Genomic DNA, 18,407 nt, shown 5'->3' with positions numbered 1-18,407 from the left:
TGTCATTAGTTCACCTTTACTGGTTGGATGTTTGTGATAATGTGTGACTTGATAAGGTTGTGGATTATCGTGTGCCCGTCACGCTAGTTTGGAAATGTGTAAGACAACAGCAAAAAGGAATCTGCTGCAGACCTATTAGGGCAATGTCTCCCTAGTTTGAATATCAATGTGAGAGCCCATAAATAATACAGATTAAAATAAAAATACAAATATTTACTTTTCTGTAATATTATATGTGAAACAAGCTTATATCTAACAGACCAGAGAACTACTTCTAAATAAATATTTTAAAAATGATCAAATGGTTTTTCTCTTCTTTTTCTTGCGTGTACTGTCTGACAGTGTAGTTTTCACTTGATATAAATGGAGAAAGAATATAAGAATAGAGGAGGAAAATGACAATTAGAGTACAAGAAAACACCAAATACGTTTTCTTTTGCATTTGCAGAAAGAGAGAAAAAACAGAGAACCATAAAACCAAGGTACTGTAAAAGCTTTTTCCAAACAATGTCTGTAACAAGGAAAAATCATTCATCGCTATCTTCATCTTTCTCAGACGCCCTTCATTGGACAACACTCAAAACCCTAATTTCTTTACTTTTGATTGATTCTGCAGTTTACTTGCTGGTGTGCTCTAAGTGTATTTGAATTTGAGGTTCTAACTGATGGCCGGACATTTTCCTACAGGTTTTTCATGCTAACTTGTCACAAATATTTTAGTGAATACTATTAAACTTGGCTTATTCTCTCATACTATCCAGATAAGTGGCGTCTGGTCACCTGTGATGTGACTGCTGTTGGAAAATTACTAAATAAGTTCCTGTTTATTCTCTAATATTTTTTAGAACAAGTAGGGACACATCCACAGAACAGTTTTATTTAATCTATTAAAAAAACAGTGCAGTAGAGAGGACAGGTAAGTAAACTGTTGATGCTAGGATTGGAAATTCTGGGTCTTTAAGAGTTTCTTGCAGATAGACTGGTGCTTGTACTGTTAAGTGATTTCGCATGCAAAATACAATCTGTAATACAATAATTTCATTATTGTCTTATTACTTAAAAAGAACTGTGGTAAATGCAAAACTGAAAATTATTTCTGAGGAAGAGCATTAAATGACGACCAGTTGATCTGTAACTGCTACCAGGCTTAAGTTGAGGTTGGTTTCCTGATTAAATTCTGTTTAAGGGCCCCAAAAGAAAATAGGGTGGCTCTTCAAAGCATATTTCTTTTCACAACAGTAATGTATTAAAAATATAGATTTTCATTATAATTAAAGAAATGAGGGATGAAGTTAATTTTCATGAGCTGCTGACTAAAAGAAAAAATATTAATTTAAATTATGCACTCTCCCTCTCACAGGTGATCTTTATTTGCAAATGCTAAAATAAAATGTCAACATTTCCCACTCTGTCCAGACCAATGATATTTTTTATAATTGTTATCTTTCCCTGTCTTTTAACACTGACTTAAATGTAGAAAATAATAATAATGGTTATATTATGTTATATGATGTTCAAAAAAGAATTGTTGAAAATGGGGGACAGACTTGCAAATCCCCCATATGTTCAGACTAAATACTAAATTACACTTATTATTATTACATTATTCCACTCCATTAAGCCAATTAATAATCTTACCCTTACATTCTGTTTAAGTACAAAGTCTGTTTTAAATCAATCATAGATGTTCTAAAAAGGAGGTTTGGTCAAATTTTTCCTAATATTTCCAAAAGATGTTTGTAAGGTCTCTGGTGTAATGAAAGTATGTGGCCAGCAGATGGTGGTGTATTACTGTGGGTTACAAACAGAGGAACAATAGGAGTCCTGAAAAGTGAGAATTGTTAACATCATGTGTCAGCTATTAAAACTTATTTCAAAGATTAAGATCAAGCGGGAAACAATAGCAGTGATAAGAAAATTTTTAACACCCAATCCCCAAAATAGAGACCTGTGAGCCATACTACTTATTGAGCAAGCATTACTCATTAATCTACTAATCAGGCATTTGTGTAAAATAAGATTCATAGCATGCATTTAATACCCTGATGGTAATTTTAATTACTTTGGCATTTTAGGAGAGGCTGAAGACTTGTTAACTTGTGATTCCCAGTGCAAACCCATAGACATCCAGGGAAGCCTTTTTTCAGAGGAGAAAGTGAAGACATAAAAAAAGTAAAATGATCCAATTAAAAATGTATCTAAAACAATTAGCTTTAACTATTCGTGGTTCGCATCATAAATTAATAAAAAAATAAAATTTTAGAATTGAGTTTGTGATTAAGCCTTCCATAAAGGAGTAGTGCCGTTTAGAGAACATGATAGTACTTTCTACTGGAACAAGATACAGCATATCAACATTAATCAGGGGAGGTCTTGTTAACTCCAAACCAATAGTCAAACACCACATAACTGTTGAGAACTTAATCATCACTATTAACTTAGATTTTTTGCTGCTTGTTGGTAGCATGAAAAGTAGATATAATCGTTGTGCAGACCCTGTGAAAACTGGGCAAGTGTAAGCAACAAGGAAAGATGGCAACTCCAAAACAATACTTCACACAGAGCTTCAGACGCATGCTGACTTTAAGTTGTGCCATCTGTTCTCTCTAAATACTAAACTCCTCTTACAAACCAACAATATTTGTGCTGATGTGTAGTAGAAATTATATTTTTGAGGGGTATTTTGAGTACGGCATTATTTTGTTGATGCTTTCTAAGCACTTCACTTGATTCAATTTATATATTTCATCTATTTAGGCAGCAGCAGAATTTCTTTTGCAAAGAGGGAGAAGAGTGTGTACTTTCTGGAAGAAGGAATTTGTCCAATTTTCAAACTGATTAAAAACACACCAGAAAGTTAACATTAGAATGACTCAAAGAAGCTTAAAGAATGTTTTGGAGTGGCTCAGTGAACAACAAGTTAAAAATCTTGTTGGAAGGGATCAGTTTGATTGATATAAGGGGGAAGAAATAAAACTACCCAGACAAGAACTTAGCCTTATGTGGGACACTGTTAGGTTAATTACTTGCTGTGCCATCCAAGGTGACAACTGTTATCAAATGCTTACTGTCTTATAAAGTTTTACTGTAACCAACCACGCTTGGATAGATTTGATTAATAATGCCAGACTAGAAATTGCTTTATCAAGAAAGATTTGTTTTCCAAAGCTGATCTGCACTCAGCTGAAATTAACAGGGAGTGTTAGTTTTGCAAATTTTGGCAGTGGAAATACACGTAAACAAACAGAAACACAATCTTTTCAAACCAAACACACACAAGCAAACATTTAGCATTCCCACGGACAACATGGTAAAAGAGACGATAATGAGTAAAGATGATTCTCCATCCTCATCAGCTCCTGTTTGCATACCAAGGGAGTACGAAATGAGGCTCAACACACAGATTGCAAATCAGATTTGTGGAATATTCCGCTCCAAGCAACCTCACCGGTGGTCCCAGCAGATATTTAGATTTAATTAATTTCACCCAAATATGTGGATAGAACATCTGCAAGACAAAAGGGTAACATTTTTCACAGACATTCATGTTGACTTAGATTAGAGATGAACCCATTAGAGGGATCCCTGTGTGCAGACGTGCATGCCCTTAAACTCAACTCACACTGAGCCTTCACCGGACAATTAAACTGATGTGTTGTGTGTACTTGTGTGGCTGCATCATGGCAAACGCCATCTGAAAAGAATGTTTTCTTTTTAAAATATGAATATGAGTCGTTGTGATTCCCATGTGCACACACTAAACACAACCGTTGGTGCAACATGCAAATAAAGATTAAAGGTAATGCATTAACATATTCTAAACAATAACCACATGCAGTGAACACACAAGAGCTCTTGGTCTGAATTGCAGATGCTTCTCTGTGCCCTCTCGGTCTGCCAGCATTGTGATGATGAGATTCCTCGTTAGCATAGAGACTTTTTAACTGTAATTATCCCTTAATGGCACTTAGCCCATCAACTCCTCCTCTTGTGAGTCCCACTGCAGGCACACAGTCTCTTGCTGTCATTTAGACACAAACACATGCACTGGCATGTGGCTAGACAGACAGACAGACAGACACATGTGCACATGCAGCTGGGGAGAAATCCATTAACGCAGGCAAACACAGTCAGGCAAACATGAAAAGCTGCACACACAGTAACAAAGTAGTCATCAAATCCAGGCAGAAACACCCAAACTGCAGCAAATATGCACACGCAAACACACAAACTCAGAGCCCTATCGCTGCTCCTCTGTCTGGCCCCATGGCTAATCTGTGCAACTTATTATCCAGGAGATAATAGGAACTGTCATCCGTGAGAGGAAGGCGTGAGGTGCGGAGGGGTGACCGTGTGCTGGCTGAATTTTTAAACAGGCGGGGACTTTATAGTGATAACTTCATGAGAATAGATGTGGCTTGTTAGATGCAGCTTTGACAAAGTCGAAACACAGACCAGTGCAACAAATGGTCTCCAGCAAAAGCAAAGTGCAACAATAAGAGGAGCAAATAATGCTGAGAGATGTAATAAAATGGACCAAAAGCAACATGCAGGAGAGAACAAGAGGAGACTGCATAGGAAGAGCTGTGGTCGAAGGAAAGAGCTGAAAAGCAGAATCAATGATGTATTTTCATGGTTGTGGAACACCTCAGTTGTGAATTTTGTGAAATTGCTCCCAAAGACGCCATTATTCTGACTCACGCACACAGAGAGAACATAATAGACAATTTCATTTGAGGAAGAGAAATAAAGACATGAAAAAAGAAAGAGTAGAGGAGAACCATTCCAAGCTTACTTACCATACCAAAAAAAAGCTAATACATTAAACAGAAAATATGGTGACCAAAACATGAAATGGCAGGTCATTTGTATTGAGTCAAGAGAGGAGTAGCCAGCAGGGGCAGTAGAGGAAAAAGTGTGTATAAAGAAGTGACACAATTTAGAAGCAACAAAAAGAAAACCTAAGAGTTGTTTGTTGTGTCTTCAGAGAATAAAAAAAAGAAAATCTGAACACTGCATTCAACCTGACAAAATGAAATAAAAGTATCTGGAAACAGTCATTCATTTAAATCTGGTTAAAGGTTCAGAACAGTCTACAATGTCTTGTACTACTGCAACTAGTTCAGTCATCAGCTACCTCCAGTAGATCCATCTTCAGTCAGCAGTCAGCATCCATCTCTGACTGGATGTTGGACATTACATCTCCTGCCCCACTTGACCAGAAGGCAGAAACACCAAAGCAATCAAACTGTTCAAGTGCTTATGCTCATATTTCAAATTCTGAGAATTTCTCTTGACAAAATGCACTCTGCTCTTCAAAGATTATATATTTTTTACATATATTCTGGAATGTACATAAATTACGGTTACTTTGAAAAAGATGTTTATGTAATGGTGATAAACGCTAATGGTGATAAATGATGGATAGTTTGTTGTTGACATGATATTGGTCATATGTCATTGGGTCATGAATGTTATACAGTTAAATTATCAAACAGAACTAACATTACTATTTAAGAATAGTCTCAGAATTAACCACAATCTCTCCAATGTTTTTTTCATAGATGTAAAACAATATAAAAACAAAACTCAGAAGGAAGGAAAACTAACCCTACATAAAAAATTATTATGCAACTTGCAATTATCATGCAAGTTGTGTAAGGAGAAAACCATTTTTCCACAAAAAAAAACATGAGTGCAAGACTAAAGTTTGGCAGGCAGAATGCCAACAAAGGCCAGAATTTGTGGAATGCCCTTTGGGGGTCCTGGTGAATTATTTGAACACCAGAAAAGAGGACATGTTTAGCATATCATTTATGCAGCATTCCAATTAAAGAACCCCTACTGAGGTCTTGAAAGTGCAATGGGATATTTTTTTAGTCTTTGTACAAACTGAGCGTGCAGGACATGGTTAGTACAATCTTCAGTATAGAAGAACAGCTTGTAGGGCACAGAGAACCCATGCACTGATCTGACTCGGCATGGTGCCTCATTCATCAAACCAACAAAGAACAGTCACTCCTCAGCACTTACCTGGGACACTGCATCTTATTCCCAGCTGCACAGTCTGTCAGCGGTTGCTTTAACTTTTGTTGACTTTTCCTGCAAAAGGTCGATCAATCTAGACAGAAGGTGGATAAACCTGGGCTGTTTTCAATCATGATCTAAATTGAACATACAATAAAAATAATAATAAAGGACAGAACCCCCCCAAATTAGAAAAGTTTTGTTTGGAAATCTTCATAGTAACCTTTATAGATTAAATTCACTTAAATTATGTAATTTAATCTCACGAAAAAATTGTTCTTAGAAGTTTACTTCATGGATGAGTCAGCTCTCAGAAAGCAGTAATAATAGAAATATATATTTTGTGCTTCATGAGTTGCATCTGGCTGAATGTGACCTGGAAATCAATCTTGGTAAAACATCTTAAAGAAATCACATTACAGATTATGCCAAATGCATCTTAAGAAGCATTGGGTTGGTTGAAAGATATGCAGTGTCTGAAAAGTTTAGCCTTTTTGCCAATGTGATTTATATGTTAGATGATTTGTGTCACAACAAACATCAATGGAAAGATTAATAAATGCAGCAGAAGTGATGGGTAGATGACACATCTGGTCCACAGCTCATTATTAATCACTGTCATTTTTGAATGACAGATCCAAAAATATTTGTTTTATTTAATAAAATGAAGTACCCTTCAATCTATTCATGTGGCAGAGGCCCATTTTTAATTTCTTTTGTTTTATTAAAAAAAGATGAAGGTTGATACACTGTTTGAAATTTGGAAAGACTCCAAACTTTATGCTGATCTCCAATCATACATTTGGTATACCATTGGTCAGGTATATTTATAATTGTTACATGAATTATGATGCTCCAATTGCAGCTGGAAGATGTTTAGGCTGTGTCTATACCCGTTTTATTTGTCCAGAGATAAAATGTTTTGCCCATTTTTCTGAAAATAGCTCAAGCTCTGTCATATTGGATGAAGAGCATCTATGAAGATCCATTCTCAAATCTCACAACAGATTCTCAATTCAATTTAAATCTGAACTTGCACTGGGCCATCATAATACATCAAGATACCTTGATCTACCGTAGGAGTTCAGCTCCTGTCCTCAAGGGCTGGTGTCCTGCCAAGTATAAATGTTTCTCTGCTCCAACAAAACTGATTCAAATGGTCCACCTACCTCAGGATATCGGCCCCAGAGGACTAATTCTGGCCATATTTAGGGTCATTGTCATGGTGGAAAGTTTATGGTTATCTCAGTATTAGATTTTTGCATGAAGGCCAAAATCTTGAGTCTCATCAGACTAAAGTACATTGTTTCACAACTTTGCTCCCTTTCCTGAAGTTTTGCCATGTTGAAAAATTATCTAAATTAGACAATATTTGTGGATTCATGAGGCTGTAACGCTATTACTCAATCTTACTGTCAGAACACCTTGAATAATGGCTCGCAGCTTTAAAAACTCTTCAAAAAGTGTAATGTGCTCAACCGGGTTGGCATTCAAGCAAGTACTGCTACTGCTTTTCATTTTTACTGCTGTAAACACACCCACCACCATGTTACATGTGACATCACGTCTCCTGTGCATGTGGGTCACTTAAAGTCCACGGACTGTTCACACTGGAGCCTGATGGGATTCATACAAAAAATGGTGAATTATTAATATCAGTTCAAACACCATATAGTGAAAATTTCTTCAATATCCCTGATTATAAGTTACTTTTAATTGTTTCAAAGCAGGTGATTACTTGATAAAAATGCTGATGCGTCAGAGATTTTCTGATGTGAAAATGCAGGAAAAAAAGAAATAATCAACTGGGAAAGTTTAGACAGTTTTTATAAATTTAATATATCAATATATAGTGATTTATCAACAGCTTGATTTCATAGAAACGTGAGTGAGACCATTTTGGCATAAAGTACAGAGATTCCATGTAAGTACAGAAGTTGCTAAAGATTTTAACCACCCACCCACCCACCCACTGGACCCCCACCCCCCCACCCACCCTGCAAGTTAATCCCCCCTGAAACTCACACAGACACACAACACTGAGAAACGAAAGAGTGAAAGTATACAGGAGCACAAAACAAGGCACCAATAAATTAAAATAAACCCCTTCTCAATTAAAAAAAACAACAAAATTAAATTACAGAGAATTAAATACTACAGTCCGCTGTTAAAAGGTAAAATAAAACAAATGGAACAGACAGGAGAAAAAGTAAAAACACTTTGGCAGATTATTAATTTTTAGTTACAATCAAATATTAAAGAAACCCAGTGCTCATGTGTACAAATAAATTTATATATAGTCTACACTCCTTTTTAACCCCAGAAGTTTATTTACACCTTTTTTACAGATACATTTAAAACATTATCAAAAAGGATTTTTTTTTATTTTTTGCTTTATGAAAACGTATTATTTACACTTCATGATTCAAAACCATTGGTCTGTAACTGCCAGACCCCAGCACCAACCCACCCACAACCCCTTTATTTCCTCCCCCTCTACTAAGAATGTAACCTCTTTACACAGTGCAGAAGGCTTCTTGAAAAGTTTTGTGCAACAAACAGCGTTTAAAAAATGCCTGTCATGTGGAATGGACGCTGAATTTTCTTTTACATTTCCTTGCAGGCGATGACAATTTTCAGAAAAAATACAGGTGGGTGGTTCTTACAAAAGCAGGAGAATTTCTTTTAACACATAGACTGTCCAGACAAAAAGGTGTCTGCAATGATTTATATCAAAATGAAACAGATGCCACAACCTTCTTGCCCACAAAACTTCATTTAACACTGGCTGGTAGAAAAACGCAGTCAACAGAACACTTCCCTTCAAGTAATCAAACATCAAGTAGATCAAATATGACAAGTAGGAATGAACTGACAAACGTTGAGGAGTCACAGCCCAAAAACCCCACATAATAAAAAGAGGAAGCGGTGGATTAAGGAAAAAGTCAACAACAGGGTCAACAAGAGCTAAATGCCAGCCAAGTGGAGTGAATTTCCTTCCATAGTTCTAAATTGTAGTTGGAGCGGAGGCTGCTTCTTCTTCTGGCTGATTGTTTGGTGGTCTGCAGGTTTATATTCAGGAAAGAAGTTTTGTTTTCAGCTCTGAAGCTTTTCCAAGTTATTTGTGGGGTTTCGGGGTTATTCCTTCCAGTGCTTTTAATCTTCCAGTGTATTCTGTTAACAAAAAGACTGAGAGCCCTTGTTGGAGAACATATGACTGAGATGAAGATGGGTGGAACAATCCCCCGTTTCCTAGTTGAAAACTGTAAATTCACAAGTATGATGAGGAAAAGAAAGATTGTTGCCATTGCATGAGACATGAAGAAGAGGAGCGATGTTTAAAAGCACTCAAAAAAATAAATTTTTAGGTAGTAGGAGAAGTCAACATAGCTGTCAACCCTGTAGCACACTTCTAAGATTAGTCATAAAAGAAGTTAGTAGTTAGTGTGATGAGATAACAACACGCATAATAAATAAACCATCAGTGGTTTTAAACAGAATTTCAGGTGACCTATTTTTAAAAAAAAGGAAAGTAAATGCATTACAAGTTGTTAAAAATAAATTACAAATTTATGTGTTTAAATTAAAGGTTAAATATTAATATTAGTAGTTTTTACCGAGGAGGTATATACAATATTTATTCGACATGGTGAAGACCTGGCTTTTATTCTTGGATACCCTGTCACCTAGAAACCATCTGGAGCAGCAAATAGGAATTTACTCTCTCTCCCACCTTTACAATAAAAATTTTATTTCTTAGAGCCTAGATTGAATCGTCTACGAAGTAAAACAAGACGTTCTTCTGACATGAATACAAATGATGAAAACCAATCTGGGTTGCACAAAAAAGCTGCTTGCTCTGTATATTTCAAGTTTCTTATATCAATCTGGTTCTTAAAGCAGCTGAACACTGCGCTTGCACTAAAAAACACAACGGCATAATCCCCTAGAAAACACTAACCAAAACTGAAGTACCCATGTAACCATTGTAGCTACATTACAATAACTGAACCAACTCTCACAGCATATAAGCACACAGCAGAAATGACCCTTATAACCTTTGCCTGCTGTTTATGGGCTGGACAGACAGTGAAATTATGAATAATGTTGGGATTTGAGCACTGATTTGCCCTAATGGTCCCCATATGTATGTATGGAATGGTTTTGTGTCAAAGATCACTGGTTGACCTATACGTCCACATTATTGCCTGGTAAAATGAACAGCCAAAGCTGGTGACTGGACTTTCCCCGTGTCCTTCAGAGTAGACAGCTCGACTGAAGGTGACCACAAAGTGAACCGGCCAATCTGTCTTTTGCACTGTAGCAATAATAACTTTCCCACAATGTCACGCTCAGGCAGCTAAATAAATAAGCAATTTATCCTCCTAACTGCAAATTCTCAGCATGGAACTGCATTAGTCCTGAGGCGAACACGGACAGAAAGGACAGAGCTGGGCTGCAGAGCTGACTCAGCGTAGGGTCCTGTCAGCAGAGTCTGAGACCAATTCAGTCTTAGAAATTACAAAGATCTCTGACCTGGGGCTTTTCTTCTCTTAAAATTGCTGTTCACTTTAAGTATTTGGAGAATAAGATCATGTACCGGTCACTTTAAGATCATTTCCCTACTAATTCAAATTTCAAATTAGAAGTTTCCTTATAGTCATCATGGATAAGCAGCAGCAATAGCAAGTCTGGTTAGATATTTGACCATTCTTCTCAGATCTACTTAGGGAGGACCCATGATTTTGGAACCTTCAAATAGTTCTTATATCGTACAAAATCAATTAGCTGAAACAATTCACTAAGGTATCTCAAGAAGATGAAGACGCAGCATCTAGCACATGACTGTAAGCTCTGTCCACTCTTTCAAACCAAAACTGTAGTTCATCAAAAAATAAATGTAAAGACCCAAAACACTACTTGTAATAAATTCTATGTATCTAGATATTAATGTCCAGCAGAAACAAAGTTAGGATACAATGAATATTATTATTATGATTTTATATGGTTGAACAGAATGGTTTAGTTAAATTTGGTGAGCTGGTGTCTACAATTGAATAAAAAACTGTTATGGTGCAACTGTATGCGTGTATGGCAAGCAAGATTAACTGTCTGGAGTTAGCCAAAGCTGAACGCTTGTAACTTTTGTTACCTATAAGCGTGTACTGTAGGCTTAAGTGCATTGGAAGTAGGCTCATTGACAATGAATGGACAATTTGCAAGTGATTTTTCAAAACTGTTTTGTCTAAAATTCCTGTCTCAATTATTAACCATAGCCCACCACATCTTCAATAGGGGTGTCAGGTCTGTGCCAGAAAACCAACCAACCAATCAAGCTAAACCCCACCAGTTTTACAGGTAAGAATGGTCAAGTCAACCAGTTGGACAGGAATGAGCAAAATCCTTCCAAGGAATAGAATGACAGAATGTCACAATGCAACACTGCTGGAATTCAGGTAAATTAACTATCTACAAATTTTCTGTTTTATCTTGTGTCTTCACTGGGGTTGTCAGTTATTTAAAACTCAAACGTCGAAGAAAAAAAAGAAGAGAAAAACACAAAAATTCCTGAATAGTAACCTATGTTTATGACAATTCAATGAATTCATATCAGCTTACAATTCTGTAAGCAACCACAGGAAGACTGTGTCATTTTTTGCAGATTGCTCCATTCAAACAAGTTTTTGCTCCTTCACATTTGAAACACAGCATTGTTTAGACTTGTTCAACAATTGGTGTGGAAGACAAATCTTTAATGCTTAGATTCAAATGATTGAATGATGTCCAGAGTAAGTGAGTTGCTTGTTGTAACAGCTATTTTTCCATTTCCATGATTATAGCCTGCAGTTATTTACAACTGGAACATGAAATGAGCAATTATTACTGTTTTCAGTGGGCATAAACTCCATCTGATTCAATGGGCTGGAAGCACGTTTGAGGCAAGTCAATGGAAGATCGGCTCTTTACGCTGGCTCACACATTTCTTCCCTATCCATCTCTAAAATCAAATCAGTGTGCCAGGATCAGCCAAGCATGATATTCTACTGATCTGCTCACACAAAACCAGAGTGAACGCTCGGTGACAGCAGCGACTGATGTCTTTCAAACGTGGGCTGTTTTTCTGCATCATCTCATCCAGTTGCACTAATCGGAAAGTAGCTACACCAGGAATAGTACTGGGAAAAGTGCCGGGAAGTCACGGAAATGGGGTCAATGAAGTTCAGCACTAACTGGTATAGTACATCAACTTTAAGATGAGACGAGTTAAATTGAGGGAAAAGAAATTAATCTGCGCCTGAATGGAAGATACATAAATACAGAAAAGATGATAAAATGTGAACTTCAAACATGTCTTTTCCTGTACAATTACACCACTAGAAATCATAACATACAAAAGCAGGACATTCTTTTAAAATCTTAAAATATTAATGATGTCTTTTGTGCATAATTGCTTCCGAGTAGCAGCTCTATATTCATATCCAAGGCAGTCACAGGAAGTAAAATACTAGACGGAACACAAACAGAAAAATGTAAGAAATATATGAACTCTACCCATCACAGCTAATCAGCCAAGTCAAGCTCGTTATTGACTCTGTGCATACCTCTGATACAAAGAGAGGGATTACCCACAATCCATTGTCCTGTCTGCCTTATTGCTTTTTACCTTGGGGCACAACCTTCTGGAGGCACAAATCAGCCAGAAAGAAAAACTGCCTCCACCACTCTTTCACCCCAAAACCACCTCTAAACAACCAGACAACCTCATCCCTTTTTTCTTTTCACCAGTCCCCTTGACTATGTTTAGCATCGCAACATGTCAGTGAACAAATAATAGATGGCCTTTTCCTTTCAAAGTTTAAAAAAAGACTTGTGAACTTGCAAAGTTAAGGAAACCAGAGGAAATATGACATCCTTGACTTCTGCTGCACTGTGCAGAGTATACATGCAAACTTCATCAAGTAATCTCGCCTTTAGGACTACACACTGACAGATGCGAATTACATATTTAAAACGTATAAATAAATTAAACAGTCAAAACATGAGAAATTTCCCCCCACTTCTGGTGACCGGCCTTTGCCTTCAATTTTCAAATGAGGTTAGTGTGAAGGATATCATCTAGCAGCATTTTCACACGCCACTACTGTTAGGAAGCAGCAGAAGAGGAAGAGAGGAGTGGAGCAGAGGCTACTAAACTGACACTAATGAAAGTGGTAGTACCTAGTAATAGTAGTCAGAAAGAAGGAGAAGAGATGTGTAAGTCATCCTTGCTACTTAAAAAGGGGGAGGCAAAATGTGGACTCCATCTCATTCCCCTCTGCGTTGTACTGGCCTCATTGTAGTGGTGCGGAGGCTGTGCTGAGAGAAGGGATAGGAAGGGACTGAAGGGGAGGGGGGTGAGCAGACTGCATCCCCCCCTCATCAGGGATAGCCATCATCCTCCAGACTGAGTGCCACGCGCTGTAAACAGCAGATGAAAAGATGGTTACCACAGCAGGGAGCAGACAAACAGAGCGACACAATAGAGTCAACAAGGAAACCTAAAGAAAAATGCAACCTTTATCTTTCTTGTGGTCTTTCTCCTCACAATTATCCCTCCTCTCCCTGACCTTTCCTAATTATCGTTTCTCCAAATCCCCCCATGTGCTTCTACTTTCCCTCCTTCCCTGGCTGCCCGTACAGTAGACGAGGAATGCAGCATTCTTGCTTACGGCTGCAAATGTCTAGCCCATATTTTACCAGAAAGATTTCTCGGGCTGCATGACCTGCCTGACACAAGAGGCAAGAGATGTGAAGGCGAGACAAAGAGAAAGAGATCTAGTGTAAAAATCAAACACAATGGAGATTTTTATATACGTAAATGATTAAAAAACTGCTATAAAGAGCAAAATAGTTGCCTCTCTCCTGCTCTTCACTGAACAGTGCTCTTCTTTCGTCCTTGAATCTTAATCGTGCACCTGTTTTATGTCTGCGTGTGTGTTGTGCATGCTTCTAGCATGTCATCATGCCAGAGATACCCACAATTCCTTCTTTTTCCCCCCCTCTTCTACAGAGCACCACAAAGAAATCAGTGTTACCATGACAACCAATCAAAGCACACCACTTCCTTCTCTCTCAATAATTACGTTTTGGCTATCCTTAACAGAAGTCTTCCTATCAATCTAAACATACTACATAAAATAAACATCCTGAGTGTCCCAATAACGCATTTTTGCTGCACACGTGCATCCTAGTTAATTAGATTATCTTTGGGAAGTTAATTAATTTCATTAATCAGTTCACAGAGTTAATCTCACTTTATATAGATTTTTTACACACAACAATGACTTATGTGTTTGTGTTGGTAAGGTTTTATGACCATGTCGTGCAGGTAATTAAAGCCAAACATTCAGTTTCTGAAAACATTGGACTAACATAGGAACAATAACAAGATATGTTGCACCCATATACACGCTCAATATTTAGTCAGGGGTCATTTTGCATAGATTATTGCATGGAGGAAATCAACATGTAGCACTATAAAGGGGTTAAGGAAACCCAGGTTGGTTTAAAAGCAGTCGTCAGCTCATTTGCTTTGCTCGCACTGGTGTTTCTAATCTTTCTCTTATGAATGCTCTGGGGTTTAGGTCAAATCAGTTTGCTGGCCAAACAAGCACCTTTATATTGTGGTCATTAAAGCAGGTGTTGGTACCTTTGGTAGTTGGGATGGTGCCAAGTCTTGCAGGATAAAATCCCCACTATGCTTGTAGGATGAAGATAGCTGCGTTCACTGTGGAAATATCACACTGGACCTCAATGAGTTTCGATTCTGTGCTTCTTTTCTTGCAGATTCTGGGACCTAAGTTTCAAATGAAATACTGAGCCGAGGTAAGGTGCTTCTGAAGTTGCTTCTTGTTTAGGAGTGCCATGGAGAAAGGGACCGGGGTAGCACATGTCCTCAATACATGTGTTTGTTGCTGCCCTTGAAGCATTAACTTCAGCTGTAGTTCAAGCTTTGTGAATCTCCCTCTAACTGCTGAACAGGCCTTACTTCAAAATACTCTGTGTCTACCTCTGTTGATTGTGTCCTTTTTTTCAAGCAAATTTTCTTTCAGTCAATTTCCAATTAAAGTACTCGCATACTCCACTCTGCACAGTCAGCTAAATTCTTTAGCAACGATTTTTTGGAGCTTATGCTCCTTATGGAGGCTGTTAATGAATATCAAGACATTAATTTTTCTTTTAAATGTGGACATTACAACTTTGTGCTAAAAAGTAATTTTTTGTCCCAATTTTCTAGTTTACTAAATTTTGGGCTTCCATAATCACAGCAAACACATAAAACATTTTACTCTGTGTGTAATAAGTCTACATATGAGATTTTTTTAAAATATTTAATCACAGAAATGAATGACAACTTAATTTATTGAGTTATTGAGTTACAATTGTAAATTGTGAGCTGGATTAATCAGAAATACATCCACATCAGCAGGAAATCAACAGCCTAGCTGTGTGGATTGTGATGAGGAGATTAATATTTATTGGTCTCAAGCTGGGAAAGTAAAGTCAATTTAGCTTCAGCCTGTCTTTTGTCCTGATTTGAGCTTTCTTTATATGTTTTGAGTATTATTTTTTCAGTCATTACAAAACTGACATGAACAGCTGGGAAGGCCTTGAGCTCCATTGTCCAGCTTCAAGACATCAGCAAAGTTGATCCACTTTATTCCCTCAATAATGTCCAAATTGGAATAATATTTTGCATAATATAGAAAACACTCTGAAAACAGAGTGCCTAAGGTTTGGTGTCCAACGGTTTGGGTAATGTATTTTTTATTTATTTTTTGTTATTATCCATTTAAATTGTTGGGTTTATGAAGTGGCAAACATCTAGTTAATCTGCAAAAATAAAAACAGAAACAGAAACCTTGAATTCAACAGCTCCTTTTGTGAAAAGAAGATGAATTTTGAAAGGAAGCACAATTGCAACCAGGTGCAACTACTACAATGCAAAAACAAATGGGATGAGGGATGGTATTGGGAATGTTGTGGCTTAATGTGAGGGACATTGGCCGATGAATGACATAGGTATGTGTAGTTGGTGCTCTCAGTGACTTAAAAATGATATGTAAACATCTGGAAGTGTGCGTGTGCGAGCCTTCTCTCTCTTCCCACTGGGGAACCTTGAGCATCCTCTCAATCCTCAAAAATTTCCAAAGACCTCCTTTTACCGCCCGGTATGCCCTCATTTGCCACTGGAAAGCATCGGTGCCCCTGAGTACCAGTGAGAGTTACTGTCTGTGACGCCGCCCCCTAGTGGAAGCGCTATGAACGGCTGGCTGTGGCTGCCACTCACTGGCGGGTAGACGTGACCGATGGAGTCGCTGTGCCGGCCGATGTGAATCTCATCGTCGTCGTCCTCTGTGGTCTTGCGGTACACGGGGTTGTCGAAGTTCATGCTCTTGGTGTTCTTGCGTCGCCAGTTGCGCCAAACCAGGTAGCCGCCGGTGCAGAGCAATCCAATGACCACTGTGGCAAGGATAGGGACTGCATGTGTTTAACACACACACAACAACAACACACGGCGGGAGCGTTAACACAGCCCAGGGGACATGGAGCGGCGCTTTAAGCACTAACACGAACATAAACACAGCTTGCATTGTTTCTTTTATCAGCTGAAGGCTCATCGTTTTATTTCTTTTTCCAGATTTAAATAGAGAAGATAAAGTAAACATCAATCATTTATTTACTTATTTTTTTCCAAAAAGGATTCAATGCAAATTTTGTATTTTTTTCTGCAATTAAACAAGAGTTGTGATAAAAACTGGAAAAATATTTTAAGAAATAAATAATTTCTAAAAGTACACAAAAATTGCACCAGTAGAGCGCAGACATGAATTTGCTCATCTCCAAAGTAATAGTAATTTAATCTAAAATCTGTACAAAAAAACTAAAAAAATTTAAAACAATGAGCCGTCATACTTAATTCACCACAATACAGTGCAAACATTTTAAAACCATCCTAAATTTCTTTATACTTTGCCTCCAGAGAGCCTTTTGTCTTTGACTGCTTTTTAATTTTCTGTATGCTTTTTGGTGTTTGCTTGAAAATAGACACACGGACTAAAAATGAACTGTCAGAGCAAACGTATAGTTAGAAAATACTAATAAAAACAATTATGTATTTCAGAATTAGGGAAATAAAAACCAGTTCAGACCTGACAATATATGAGAAATGAATAATTCATTAGTTGATCATGTAATGTGTGTAAGATTTTCAGCACATAGGTCTTTGTGAATGACCTTAGGCAGTATGTGTTAAAATACAGAGTGATTTGTAAATGTATTCATACTCAAACTGTATATAGTTAGACCAATAACAATTTTTTTTTGATGTTACAAGCAAAAACCTCCGTGTAGTTTATTAGTGTTTTATGCTCTACACAAACACAAATATGTGCCTTCTTACTGAATCGGAAGGAAAAGGTCACAGAAATCTGAACAGAAGTGATGTCCATTTATGTGACCAGCTTCCATTTCACTGATCAAGAAAATCACTACTTTGTTTTTCACAGTGGAGAGGTACAAGGAATTTTGCATGTTGATAGTTAACATTCTCATCTGACCAAAGCATGTTTCCCTTGTTTTCCTATGGCAAGCAATAGGCCTACTAATTTTGTTCAATTAATACATTGTTCTATCTAGCCACTCCTCTGTAATAAATTTGAAAATGTGTTATGTTACTTTAATTATACAAGAAATAAAATCCAAATGAAATGTAATAAATTTGTGGTTGTACCAACAAAAATGTGCAAAAATTAAAGGGACCAACATTGGTGTTTGCAATTTTTTTTTTCCAAGGCAATATTGGTAAATCTTTTGTTTTTACATATTTTTTGTGTGTCACTGGAGTTAAATAATTAAACAAAGGAAATGTTTCAGTTTCAAAGACAGAAAATAAGTGAAAAAAACAAAAATCCAAAGAAAAAACTTTAGCAACTCGGCTCAAGACGGCTTAAAAGCAAATTATAAAGAAATAAGCTGTGGATCCAGTACTGCATGTTCCCCCTCATCTCACAGAATGACACACATAAACATTAATCAACATGCACAATTTACCTCAATGAGTGCCTCCATTCACAATCATCCATATACTATAAAATCCCATCCTCAATATTCACACACACGCCCACATACATCAATAGAGGCAAACATAAAGGTTGCAACATAAAAGCATGTAGCATTCAAGACCAGAGGCAATTGATTTAACTCTTGTGTTTTTTTTAATAAAAGTCCTGCAAGGTTGCTTAGCTGTCATCAGCACATTATCCCGGTGCTCCATTTGGGATATGATTTATAATTTTGTGCTCGCCTCGACTGCAAAATGAAAGAGTATCTGCAGACGG

General features: G+C 37.2%; 1 protein-coding gene across 4 annotated transcripts in view; it reads right to left on the bottom strand.

Annotated features, from left to right (window-relative positions):
- Positions 1-8,067: 8,067 nt before the first annotated feature.
- Positions 8,068-18,407, bottom strand: part of lrp8 (low density lipoprotein receptor-related protein 8, apolipoprotein e receptor) — a 163,779-nt gene continuing 153,439 nt past the window's right edge. The window contains exons 18-19 of one of the 4 annotated variants that reach the window (XM_032571755.1): positions 16,358-16,548; positions 8,068-13,485 (exon numbers count right to left, since the gene is read on the bottom strand). In XM_032571755.1, coding sequence (XP_032427646.1) covers positions 13,447-13,485; positions 16,358-16,548 — 230 coding nt within the window. In that variant the 3' untranslated portion in view covers positions 8,068-13,446. Of the gene's footprint in view, positions 16,549-18,407 lie in introns of all 4 variants that reach the window. The other 3 variants (XM_032571756.1, XM_032571753.1, XM_032571754.1) reach the window with 3 other exon arrangements.

The sequence above is a fragment of the Xiphophorus hellerii genome, chromosome 9 (assembly GCF_003331165.1).
Source record: "Xiphophorus hellerii strain 12219 chromosome 9, Xiphophorus_hellerii-4.1, whole genome shotgun sequence".
Classification (NCBI taxonomy): Eukaryota; Metazoa; Chordata; class Actinopteri; order Cyprinodontiformes; family Poeciliidae; genus Xiphophorus; species Xiphophorus hellerii.
This window is presented reverse-complemented; position numbering and strand designations above follow the sequence as displayed.